The sequence below is a fragment of the Triticum aestivum genome, chromosome 3B, assembly GCF_018294505.1.
Source record: "Triticum aestivum cultivar Chinese Spring chromosome 3B, IWGSC CS RefSeq v2.1, whole genome shotgun sequence".
In the NCBI taxonomy this organism is placed as follows: Eukaryota; Viridiplantae; Streptophyta; class Magnoliopsida; order Poales; family Poaceae; genus Triticum; species Triticum aestivum.
The window spans coordinates 458,321,814-458,334,620 of NC_057801.1; the positions used below are offsets into that span (position 1 = coordinate 458,321,814).

Here is a 12,807-nt window from a genome sequence, read left to right on the forward strand (position 1 = left end):
CCGTCGGCCTGCGATCTCGCCTTTGGCGTGGGGGTCTGCCTCTTTTCCTGGAATAGATAGCCTAGTGCCATTGGGGTTCCTTCCACCCGGGCTCGCTCGCTCGTATTAGACCATTCACTCCCGGATTTAGACTAGACGGTCCATATCTCGAACGCCAGTTGCCTTGCCAAAGTAGAACGTCAATACGCTTCATGGAACAGAAACACAATTTCTGGTCGAGATAGAAATCGCGCATAGGAGAACCTGGAACTTGAGCTGCACAACCGGCCTGCTGCCTCGAGATTTATAGTGTTCAACCGCTTAATTACAACCGGAGTAGATCAGATCATTACAGAGGGCATTATCATCTCAGGAAGCTGCACACAGCAAGCAAACGGTGGGAAACAAACAGCGATATGCATACATAGCATGCCCTGGTTCTCTTCAAAATATGGTCAGAGCATGGAGGCGACGTACTACATGACCAAGCAACCCCAGAATGATCTGCTGCTGGTCTCAGCAGACAGCCAAGAGGCCATGGCTGGAGAGGGTTAAGCGGCACTGTCGGTGTGACTTGGCTCAACCTCACTACAGAAAATGGCCCAAATATTAACCTTGGACTTACGACAGCCCAAGGCTGTAGATTCCGGCGATGCGCTCATCCTCAGAGGACAGCCGGTCCTCAACCTCCGCGTCGGTGAAGGTGAGAGCTCTCTGCAACTTTTTGGGGCTGAAAACCTCTATATCAACCGTGTACACGGCTTTAACGGGGCGGTGATCGGATAGCCTCATATCAACCGCCTCGTAGGACAATAGCCTCATTCCCTTGCCATACGAAAGAATTCGGTCGCACCTACAGAGGTAGTGGAGAAAAATTTCTGTAAGCACACGTCATAACAACTTTGAGGTTTATTATCTCTGACATCTTCATGGAGAGTAGTGAATCATGTAAAAGAAACAAGAACTGTTCTTTCACAACCAACTTATGCGGGTGAAGTTAATATGTTCTAGTGGCACTAGTTCATGTGTGGTGATCAGATTGCATACCATGAAGGCGTCCTTCTTCCAGATTTTGGCTCATCACTTGTGTACTTCTTCGAGTTAAACCGGTACTTGTATGTTGGAGGAAAGCTGATAACTCCTTCGCTCCACCCATCAAATAAATGTCCTTTCCTCAGTTCTACTCTTAGCTATCATACAGGGGAAAAAAAAGTGAGCTGGACAAAGTTGTGCTAGAGCTGCGACAGTTAATATGGATCGGAGGGAGTACCAAAGTTTACCTGGTCTTTCTCAAACAACCCATTCCAGTCGTGGTTGGAGATAAATTCATGTGTTTTTTCGTATGATAAGTTGATCCTATAATTGAGATCCCCTAGCCAGAATATCCTTCTGAAACAATACAAAATATTAGATATATATAAAGTTTTATGTAGCAAGGCAAACTCATGCAGCGCTTAACAACATTAAACTAGAATTTCCTACAGGTAAAGGTAAAATTTTCGGCCTGTGTGAAGTGCAAACATATGATTTTCTATGACACTGATATGACTTCATGATTTGCTCCTTTCGCCTCGACATATTTAAGTCTATACCAATATAAAAAGCACTAGTTTGCTGGAACCAAACATTCTCAACCATCCATCTACTTTCAATCTACTGACTCTTATTTTTCGTTGGACCCTAGCAAATTCGGCAGCAAGTGCACACTAACTCTCATAATATATCTTCTTAAATTTGCAACACAAACTGCGGATTAACTACTCCACTTAACAATATCAGTGGATACAATGACTTGGATGGTGTTCTTGAATTATTTCCGGCCATGTATTATGTATTCTGTGAATTTTATGATTATAATTTATTTATTTGACTGGCATAGTCAAGGTTGTCAGGTTCTTGATTCTGTCAAGCGATTCCATGACTTGCTATCTATATTGACTGGAATGGTTCTACGATCTAGCAGAGTCTATGATTTTACGATTCTATTGGTTATTTTCCTTTGATTTGCAATCATACCATAGGGGTTTTGGCCCGATTTAAAATAGTGATTCTGACAACCTTCGTTATAGTGTTTGAAGCCGCATGATCCAGTTGAGAGGCCATGAAAGCTTGGCACACGGACGTGGAGTATAGCTTCCTTTAATAAGGTGAAAGTAGTGGCTGCACCCACCTTCGGTGCACCCACACAGTGAACAGTAAATTCGAAAAAATAGAAAAAAATCAAAAAATTCTGAAACTTGGTGGATGCGATTATGAGCAAATGCTTTAGAAGCTTGCAAAGTTTGGTCACCAAAAACATCAAATGATCTCCATACAAAACGAAATACAAATGTTGCTCTGCACCCACATGACTGTTCACATGTTTTTAGCACAAACTTTGTTTTTTTTATACCGATTCCCTCGGATGTTATTTTGCCACCAAAATTTGCAAGCACCTAAAACATTTGGTCATAATCACATCCACAAAGTTTCAGATTTTTTAAAAATGTTTTGGTAAGTTTTTGATCGTGGGTACACCAGGGGTGCAATGTGCGTGGGTGCACAAAACCACTCTCTACCTGTTCTACTTTTTTCTGTTCTGGCTCGGTTATTCCATCTAGCCGCTCGAGTGAACAGTAAAATACAAAAAAATACAAAATAAATTCAAAAAGTTCTGAATTTTCTTGTGGAAAACATTAACAAAGTTTTATTTGCTTGCCAAGTTTCATCATGTAATGGCATTCGTGGAAGTCATGGCAAGTGTTTTTTGCCATGACTCACTTGCCACGACTTCCACGAATGTCATTTTGAGATGAAAATTTGCAAGCACTCAAAACATTCGTCAGTGTTTGCTCCAAAAAAATCTGAAGTTTTTGAATCTGTTCTCAATTTTTTGGATTTTACTGTTCATGGCGAGCTCATACGGACTCGAGCTCAGATGGGGACTTTCGCTTGGCACGCCCAAATGTTTTTGGAAGGAGAACTGTAAGGGAGACCCTTAAGCATAAATAGGAGCCCAAATTCGCATATGTGAGGACTTGAACTGATGTTGTGGGAATGTACATCCACTCCTCCAACCAACTAATTTGGTGCACTCAAATTAGTTATGAGCGTGCTTCAGCAATCAAATTACCAATCCCTTGTATAAACTGGAGTCTATATTTAGTTTTTTTTGCCAAACCTATATCCACACAGTGTACGTCTATCTAGCATATATAAAAGAACGTCGTGATCTGCATGTAATAAATCATCCAAGAGCTCACCATGATGACAACCAGTCTAGGTCACATGGGGAACTTCAAGAAGTTGGAGGGTAGCATATAATTTTTGAAAGAAAAAATATTTTTAACTTACTCGTGGTCATATATTGTCTTAGGCGTGCTCACTCTGGAATTAAATACTGTCCTTCGATGGATCTCTTGCACATCCGCATTCCTTTTTTGTTCATCTCCATCCTTTTCTCCAGAGGTCAGGTGACAACAAAGAAAGCAAAAGTGTGTCTGATATATCGACATACTTACTGCTATTGATCCCTGGAGCATATATTGAAGTAAGAAAAATTAGCACAGCACTTCTTTTTTTTAACAGGGAGCACCTCATAATCAATACCAAGACATACTTTTTAAAAAAAATAGAAAAAAGGATCACCCCCGGCCTATACCAAGACATACTGATGAAGGTAAATACAAATGATATGATAGCTGGTCAAGATGAAATTCATCGGTGTAAAAAAGAATGCAGTCCTTTCCTTGCAGTATTTGGGTAGGTGGTAAAAACATATATGAATAAGTTAAGGAATAAAACTGTCCTAATGTCTAAGGAATTCTAAATGAATGTCATACGTACATGCATTTTGGAACTCAGTTTATGCAGCAACATAAGTGAGAGTGATGTGATCCACAGAAACTTACCTTATTACCAATGTATCCCATAGCACCTACACCTACAGTTGATACCTTCACGTTCTGAATGCGCTTTCGCAGGCTCCTTCGTACCCATATTGTGAGAAATACCCCGACCATCTGCTTGCTTATTATCCTTACAAAGTATGGTCTTTTTCCTTTAGCTACCACACTTCCAATGTTTAAACCATGAAGTGCACTATCCTCTGGAAAAGCACATGAATCTTCATTAACTGATTTGGAAGACAAATATGTTTTTAGTGCCTTCCCGGAAGCAAATGGTGGTGTGCTGTCTGGAAGACACTGAGCCAACATATCCAATGGTTGTTCTGGCCAAATCATTCCAAGCCTTTCTGAGTGACTGAGTGTTTTGGTTAACATCTTTTGGTTGATCGGCTCTTCCAAAAGAGAGGTGTAATCTTTAAAACTTACTATGTTATGGGATCTATTGAAAGTCTTCATTGAAGGCAACCTGCTGAAGTTATCAGCCTGTATAATAGATTCGTCAGGAGCAGAAGTGGAGTGCTCAAGTCTGTTGCTATGACTATCATCATCATCAACAACAACTAAATCTTGTTCGTTCCATGGGTGCACTTCCCCACCACTTTCGCTGTCAGACTCGCTATTAAGTTCGTCTTCCATTGCAAGAGCGTCATCAGATGGCTTGAACCTTGATGGAGATGGAGGATCACTGTGACTTTTATATTTTGGTTTATCTGGACTAATCTTATTCAGTGTTTCACGAATGATATGTTCCCACATGGAAGCAGGACGGTTGTCTTCCGCGCCAAATATATTCCCAGCATTTAATGGAACAACTTCTTGAAATCTGAAATATAAAAAGAAACACATAAAAGTGCTAATGTTATTACATTGAAAAAAATAAGACCAGGTGATCAAACTCATAGGAGCGCATATCATTTGGAGTTAAAGTGATAGCTCATGGTTTGATATTCTTTTTATTCAGTAACATGGGAGGTTCAGTTTTCAGAAATATAACGGGAGGTTCAACAAGTTACCCAAGAACATATATGTCAGCCGGCTCCTTCATATCCAACCATTCTTGAATATCCAAATCTTGAGGTGGAAGTTTGCCTGCAACATTCCATGTTCCTACGCAGACCCTGAATATTAAACCCAACAGACTATAAGAAATGACAGAAACAGAACAAACATAGTAGATGTTACTGCTTTGAAGTCTTGCTGCAAGGCAACACAGATATCTGAACGAAAAATGAGCAGTTATTTAACTTATATTATAACATATAAGAAAAATAAACAGTTAAACATTGAGGCCTAGAAAATACGAAAAATTAAGGAGCATAGATCCATGCCTCAGTTCCTTGACATCGATATACTGAGCACGAAGAGTCTCTGACTTGCGCCTTCTATGAAGACCGTATGGAACACCCTCCATTTGGCTATCTGCAGCATTGATAAGTTGTGTCACCACATAAGGAAAGCTAAGCGCGCCTTTTTGAGAACAAGACGGTGTGCCAGAGGAGGTCCAGAGATAGGTCTAGTCAAAAATTGGTGAAAGAGTATACGGGTATATGTCTGCAGCATTGTTTGCCAGCACTAGTACTTCAATTCACACCGAGTCCGTAACAAAGCAAACATCCAGAAGCAAATTTAAAATGTACACTATGGAAATACTAAGACGACGATTCAAGGGGAAACAGTCACAAACGGAAGAAGACTCGAGAGCAATTAAGTTTGCAGCTATGAATCATTATGGTCACCTATTTGATTCGAGCCTAATTTTCATGTGCATATTTCTTTGGTAGAACCAACAGTGCAACAATCATCTTCTGTAGTTCAAATAGTTCATTTGAAAACTACGTATGACATATGCTGGCAGACAACATGATAATAATTTACGAAAAGCATCGAATTACCAGTAGTCTGGGCACCCAATCCACGCATTCTCCGGTCCTGATCATATCGCTGGCGTTCCCATCCACACATCTCTGCACCAACATAATTATATATATATAGAAAAACCATTAGACTTTGGTTGACCATATCAATATGCAAACCTGAAGTCGAGAAAAGAAAGCGACCAAAGAGGCATGGACAACAGAATTTCCATGCATCCTCTTTCAAAAGTAGTATTTTGCTTTCTGCAACCTGGCACGCGTTGCGACTATGCTCTTGCAATACAAGTAGAGCTTGATTTCCTTACTTATTCCTTTTGCTTTCTCTGAAAAGCTTATCATTTGAACTTCATTTTTTAGTTTTTTACTCTTAGATAGTAGAGGAGGCGTTTATTTTAGTGTATTCTAAGAAAGCGAAGTAATATACCGAGACCGGGAATTGGCTTAGGAGTTAGGAAGCCAACACCAGAATGGACAAAACAGAAGGAGGGACATTTGACAATTCCTTGAAATCTACCGCTCTCCCACTAGTATTTATTTTTTGGCCTGAAAGACAAGAGACGTATCGCCGAACTAAATGGATCAGGTGGTGGTTGAAAAGAATCAACCTGCCCCCACAAACAACTCCTTTTTGCCAGAAAGAAATGGGCCGGGGAGGAAAATTAAGGATGAAGAGCAGAAAGCAACGAACGAACAGTGTGGAGTCTGGACTGGAATGAATCCAACCCGGATGCATTGGCCGATTCACGGAATTTGACGTCGAATTTCGATTTGTTAATTTGAGGATGGGGCCAGGCCACATGAATGATAACTTGATGGCGGGGGGGCAGGTAGGCAGTCCATGGTGGAGGAGGTGAAGGGGGAGGGGCAGGGGGGGAGGGGATCGTGCACCTTCGTACTCGGAGTCGCTGTCGGCCTCGTCGGCGGTGTCGCCCTCGTCAGCGCTGAAGTCGGAGTCCGGCGACCTGATGTTGAGCCACTTGCGCAGCACCGTCTTGGGCCACAGCTGCGGAATCCAAGCCAAACCGGATCAAATAGTACGTTACAGTCAGAAAAAACGAATTGAATAATAACCTCAAACCGCCCGACCGATGATCCACAGTCCAAGAAAATAAGGAACGAAGGAGGGAGCACCTGGTTCTGCTTCTTGGCCTTGCGGCGCGCCTCCGGGTCGGCGCCGGGATGGGCCGCCGCCGGCTCCGACTCCCCGAGGGGCGACAATGGCCGGGGAGCCGGCGCGCTCCGCGTGGCCCGCGTGGGCGGGTACGAGTGCTTGGCCGCCATTCGCGCGCGCCCCGGCGGTTCCTTGCTTGGCGTTGCCTAGCCTTAAGAACGCGACGCCACGCAACAGCGGAACAGCTAGCTAGTTAGAACCACGGCCGTACTAGTACTAGTCAGTGGAAACCTCTTGTGCTGCGCTGCGTTCCCTCTCCTTTCCTCCTGAAGTCCTGAGTAACAGGGGACAGACATGCTAGCTAGCGAGCTAGCGAGCGAATGGCGGGTCAGATTTATGCGCCGGGCTTTGGCATTGGCTTGGCTCGAGCTGGCTGGCGTTGGAGGACCGGAACCGAACCACTTCATCAGTTAGTCTGTCAGACACTCTAGTAGGAGTATTACTAGATGAGATCTAGCCAGCCCGGTGGGTCGGGGTTGGACTCGCACTCGCTCAGGGTCAGAGAGGTCGCACGCGCGGCGGCGTCCGGTCTCAGTCCGTGCTAGGCTGGGGTAGCCCCGCTGTTGGCCGGGCCCCGCTGGGTCAGTGGGAAAAGGTGTCCTATCGCCTAGTAGTACTAGCGTTCTTTCTGCCGACCTCATCTACGCTCCGCTCGGCTCGGCTATAGCTACGTCCACCCACCTCGCAGTTGCCAGGCCCTCCTCCTTATCCCGTTCAGCGAGCGAATCCTACTACTACTCCTGGGTAGACAAAGGAACCTGCCTGCTTGCTGGCTACGCCAAACTGTAGCTTTCCTCCCTCCAGAATCCATCCATCCATCCACACCACCTTTTTCTCTCCGCGCGAAAACCCTGTACTATCTCCCACCGCGTCCCGTCGCTCTTCTTAGTTATTAAGGTACCACAGTCACCATTTAATCCGTCAATCTTCGCACGCCGACTAGACTAGCTATCTAATGCTCCGGCCGGCCGGCCGGCCTGTGTTCGTACGAGGCATGGGGTGTAACGATCGTCGACGACTCGGGCTGCAACTTGAGGAACGTCGTCGAGAGTTTCATCAACCGAGAGCGACATTTTTCCAAACCTGCACTGCGTGCAAACAGTTTGCACGCATGTCCGCTGGCTCTTCTTCCTGTGGCTCGACACCGAGCCCGCCCGGCCGGTCAGAATCGATTTGATTTGGTTCACTGTTGTTGCTTGCTTTGACACGTCTGTTTTTGGACCCAGCGACCTATGTATCTAGTATGTCTCGCTAGGCGGAGACTCATACCGCCACAAACCAGTGTCTCAGTGGCGGCAGGCGAGGTTTGTCTCCTTTTTTGATTTTTCTTGTTTGACATAGGAGCACACAGTAGTACGTGCTATGCTCAAAGCAAAAGATTTCTTGAGAGCTCCATCGACCGATCCGCCACTTTACGTGCGGGTTTGGTTGGCAAGTCTACTCGGCGCTGGGGCCTGCGCAAATTTTAATACCGCACCACGCCCACCTTGTGATCGATAGCTTATTATTACTTTGCCTAGTAGTAATAATGATGTGAAAAGTGTTTGTGCATGGTCCCTTGTCCCTTGAGCACAAATCACCATCCGGTAATCATCGTTGCCCTCGACAGTAGGCAACAAGGCGGGGCCGAATTTCGTGTTTTGACCCTTTTTAGAAAGTATTTCAGGATCTGATCCCGGTTTGAATTTTTTTCGAGATTTGACCCTTTTGCCTATCGCCAGGGCATCTGGCGGTAGGGTTAGATAGCCTACCGCCAGGTCCCATGGCGGTAGGAAACTTATCCACGTCAGCGCGCGGAGACGGCGCCGTCCCCCCTCCATCGCACCCTACCGCCATGGGCACTGGCGGTAGGCTGTCTAACCTTACCGCCAGGGGCCCTGGCGGTAGGGTGCGGGGCAGTTATTTCGCCCGAGACCGCGCCCCTTCCCTTCTCCCCACCCCTCCCATCCCCCAAGTCGGCAGTTTCTCCTTTCTTTCTCCCCCAAGTCGCCCCTCTCTCCCTCTCTCATCTCCTCCACTCCCCCCCTTGGATCTTCACCGATTCTTCACCGTTTTGGCGGATCGAGATGGCCCCGAGGAGAGAACCGTAAGCTCCTCCGATCCCTCCAATTAGTTTTTGCAAACTTGCTACCGATTCGACGCATTATTTGCTTGAAATCCCTCATGTTTTTGAACTTAGATTGATTTTTTTTCACCTAAGATTGATTGTAGTTGTAGTTCTTAGTTCTTTAGTAAGTAGTGGTATTGGATATGTACTCTAATCAATAGTTCATATGTTAGTGTGAAGATGAACCCTAGTTCATAATTTTTTTGTTAAAAAAATTATGATGTATTGTTGATAAAGGGATGAACCCTAGTTTGATGATGCATGTTGATATGATGATATGCTCTAGTGTGAAGATGAACCCTAGTTTGATGATGCATGTTGATATGATGATATGAAGATATTGTTTGGAAAATTTTGTTTAAAAATATGAAGCTATGATGTATGTTGGAGGTTTTTTTTATATGATGCATGTTGATATGATTTGATCCATCATGTGTAGTCGATGTTGTTGGAGGAATATGCTTAAAATTTGATCTTGATATGATTTGAGTTCATTGTTTGTTTGTGTATGCTTATGCTTATGGTGCTTTTGTTTATGAAACTCTATTAAGGCGGCCACCTCTTGCGGACAACATCGGCCCACGGTACTGTATGCTGGACTGGGCAGTCGACAAGGGTCATCGTGCCCGTTTCATAGAGAACGGAGAGGTAAGTGATATGAAAGAAATTTTGATCAAAGTTCTCGGATTGATGAAAATGATTTCCTAACTTTTTGGCGTTCACTTTTTAACAGACGCTCCAGCCACTGCGCATGAGGGGTCACGGGGTTCATGGGCATATGGACTACGACGAGCGCTACGCGCCATTCTTCAAGAGAGCCCGTCTGTTGGGTTTCGTACTGCAGTTCAAGCGTCAGCCGCCGACGCTTGTCCACGCGGCTCTCACAGCTCTGATTGACCGTTGGAGACCGGAGACCCATTCTTTCCATCTGCCATGCGGGGAGATGACGGTGACCCTAGAGGACTGGGGGATGATTACTGCAATGCCGATCGAGGGTCATGCACTCACCAGTCGAGTGGAGAGGGCCAACTGGCAGGAGAGGGTCACCACCCTCATCGGCGACTGCCCCGGTGCCAAGAGTAACCGTACATCCGGTGTGCCGTTGCCCTGGCTCTCAGAGCACCGGAGGACATGCCCCCAAGGCGCAGATGAGGCGACTGTGGAGTTATACGCGAGGGCCTATCTGTGGTATATTCTCTCGGAGGTCGTGTTTCCAGACAGCTCCGGGAACTCTGCCAACTGGGCGTATCTGTTTTTCCTAGCGGACTGGGATGCAGGGTACAGTTAGGGGACGGCATCTCTCGCCTACCTATACCGTTCGGTAAGAGAGTGTCTAATTGCGTACCTACCTACGAAAGTGTGTCCATGACATTTTCTTATATCTGATCCTCATTTGATGTTTTGCAGCTTGACGACGCAACGCAGAGGACGGGAGACAAGTCCAATATGGGTGACTTTGTCTGGGCCTTCTCCATTTGAATGTGGGAGCGGCTGCCGGTGGGGCATCCGGAGAAGTTGCCAAGACGCCCATGGGAAGACTATGGCGAAGAAGGCGACGAGACTCGAAACCCCACCGTAGCTTACGAGTGGGACGTTGTCAAACTCTACACGGGCCTAAACAAGACTTCGTACAAGACCTACACCAACGAGTTGGACGCTTTGACGCATACGCAGGTATATGAACTCGCCCAACACCTTTCTCTTTGATTCCGCTATTGACCGAGAGTGCGAACTTACCAAGGTATATGTAATAGGTAATCTGGTGGCCGTATCGACAAGAACGAGAGTGGGACTTTGATCTGAACGTGATGTGCGATGCGGACCATGGTCTCTGGCGGTGCATCGTGCCCATGATCTGTGTGTACGCCGTCGAGTGGCATTTGCCACAACGCGTGGCCACGCAGTTTGGGATTTATCAGCATACCCCATCGGGCCAGCCCACCGCTACCGGCGGCCACGCGCTCCACCTGTGAGCTCTTTGTTCTCCGTGAGATTATCATGTTTCTTGTTGCTTATGATGATCTCATTGCGCTTATGATGATTCTTGTTGCTTATGCCTTGCAGCATGAGCCAGCAGAAGAATCAGTCGATCACAGACTGGGGAGAGGAGCATAAGACTCATGTGACGGAGTGGAACCGACGGAGGTGGCGTAAAGACGTGGAGAGGAGAGTGACTAACTGGGATGATTACCTGGGCCGACACATGAGGTGGTACGATGATGGCCAGAAGCACCGTCTTCGTCTCAGGCCTCGATGGACGGCGGAAGACATCGCGGAGCTGGAGTGGGCTGACCCCGATGAACAGGCATACCAGACGGGCATCAGAGACATGCATAGTGGATTTAGGGAGTTTGCACCCCTCATCAACAGAGTGGTACGTTTGAACCAACGGTCGTATTTAAAATATTTTATTCGTCAACGTGACTGACTTATGCCGTTGCAGTCCGGTGAGCTGAACAGATGCATCTTTGAAGCCTCAGATGCACTAGGTCATCTTCCCGGGAGCGTACAATCTGAGACCAGAGTCAGGGGACGGTGAAGGTACAATTTCAGTCTCCTCGGAACAGATGCATCTTGTTCACTTGCAGTCAGTCGATCTGAACTTATTATGACCTTGCTTCATTGTGAGTGCAGAAGTTCGTGCAGCGTTGTCGCAAGCTGCTAGGGCTGCTTGGGTGTGCTGGAGCTGGGTCAGTTGAAGCTCATCAGCCTGTAGCCACACAGGGTATCATCGGCTCATCGAGCCATGCTCCCTCGTCGTCTAGGTTGGTTGGAGAGGAGGAGGAGGAGGAGGAGGAGGCCATATATGAAGAAGGGGAGGAGGAGGATGAGAGCAACGGGGAGGAGGAGTACGATGAAGATTATGGACCTCCAGCAACTCAAACGTCTCAAGCATCTCAGCTGCCGAAGAAGAGGAATCCGAAGAAGAAGGATTTGCTGAGTCAGGACCCTTTCCAGAGACCGGTTCCTCGACGGCCCAAGAAGAAGACCGAAGAGAATCGTTCAAAGAGTAACGAGGAGCGTACCTCCAAGAGGGGAAGGAGCAACTGATTATGCTCTTCGATAGTTGGCTCTTTTAGTTTCGTTGAACTTCGTTTGATTGAACTATTCGGGTGGTTATGAAGCTACGTGGAACTATGTGTTTGCTATTTGTGGATCTATGTGTTTGCTATTTGTGAAACTATGTGGAACTCCGTTTACTAATTAGTTGAAGTTCGTTTGAAATGTTCTATGCACTTCAAATTTGTTAATGTGTATGTGATGCCCAAGTTTAATTGTTTGAGATCTGTGATATTGTTGTCATATTTGTGAAAATTGCTATAATATTATTGTCATATTGAATTTGAAAAGAAGCAAGCAAATGAACTTAAATTCATAAAACACAGGACCCTACCGTCAAGGCCCCTGGCGGTAGGGTCAGACAGCCTACCGCCAGGGCAACTCAATTCTTCGTTACAGAATTGTTACACTGAAAAAACAAGACCCTACCGCCAAGGCCCCTGGCGGTAGGGTCAGACAGCCTACCGCCAGGGCAACTCAATTCTTCGTTACAGAATCGTTACACTGAGACAGGCCCCTACCTCCAGGTGCTCTGGCGGTAGGTTTGGACAGCCTACCGCCAGGCCTCCTGGCGGTAGGTACTTATCCACGTCAGCGCAGTCAAACGGCCGCCGTCCCCCTCCGTCGCACCCCTACCGCCATGGGCCGTGGCGGTAGGCTATCTAACCCTACCGCCGTAGGCCCTGGCGGTAGCAAAAGGGTCAAATCTCGAAAAAAAATCAAATAGAG

General features: G+C 46.2%; 1 protein-coding gene across 1 annotated transcript; it reads right to left on the reverse strand.

Annotated features, from left to right (window-relative positions):
• Positions 1–218: 218 nt before the first annotated feature.
• Positions 219–7,315, reverse strand: LOC123070338 (type IV inositol polyphosphate 5-phosphatase 3). Its single transcript, XM_044493487.1, has 10 exons — positions 6,872–7,315; positions 6,629–6,743; positions 5,759–5,830; positions 5,195–5,285; positions 4,880–4,984; positions 3,870–4,689; positions 3,313–3,491; positions 1,260–1,368; positions 1,027–1,169; positions 219–832 (listed from the first exon to the last, which is right to left on the reverse strand). Exons 1-10 carry the CDS (start codon positions 7,019–7,021, stop codon positions 601–603), a joined length of 2,016 nt encoding a protein of 671 aa, XP_044349422.1. The 5' UTR covers positions 7,022–7,315; the 3' UTR covers positions 219–600.
• Positions 7,316–12,807: the final 5,492 nt, after the last annotated feature.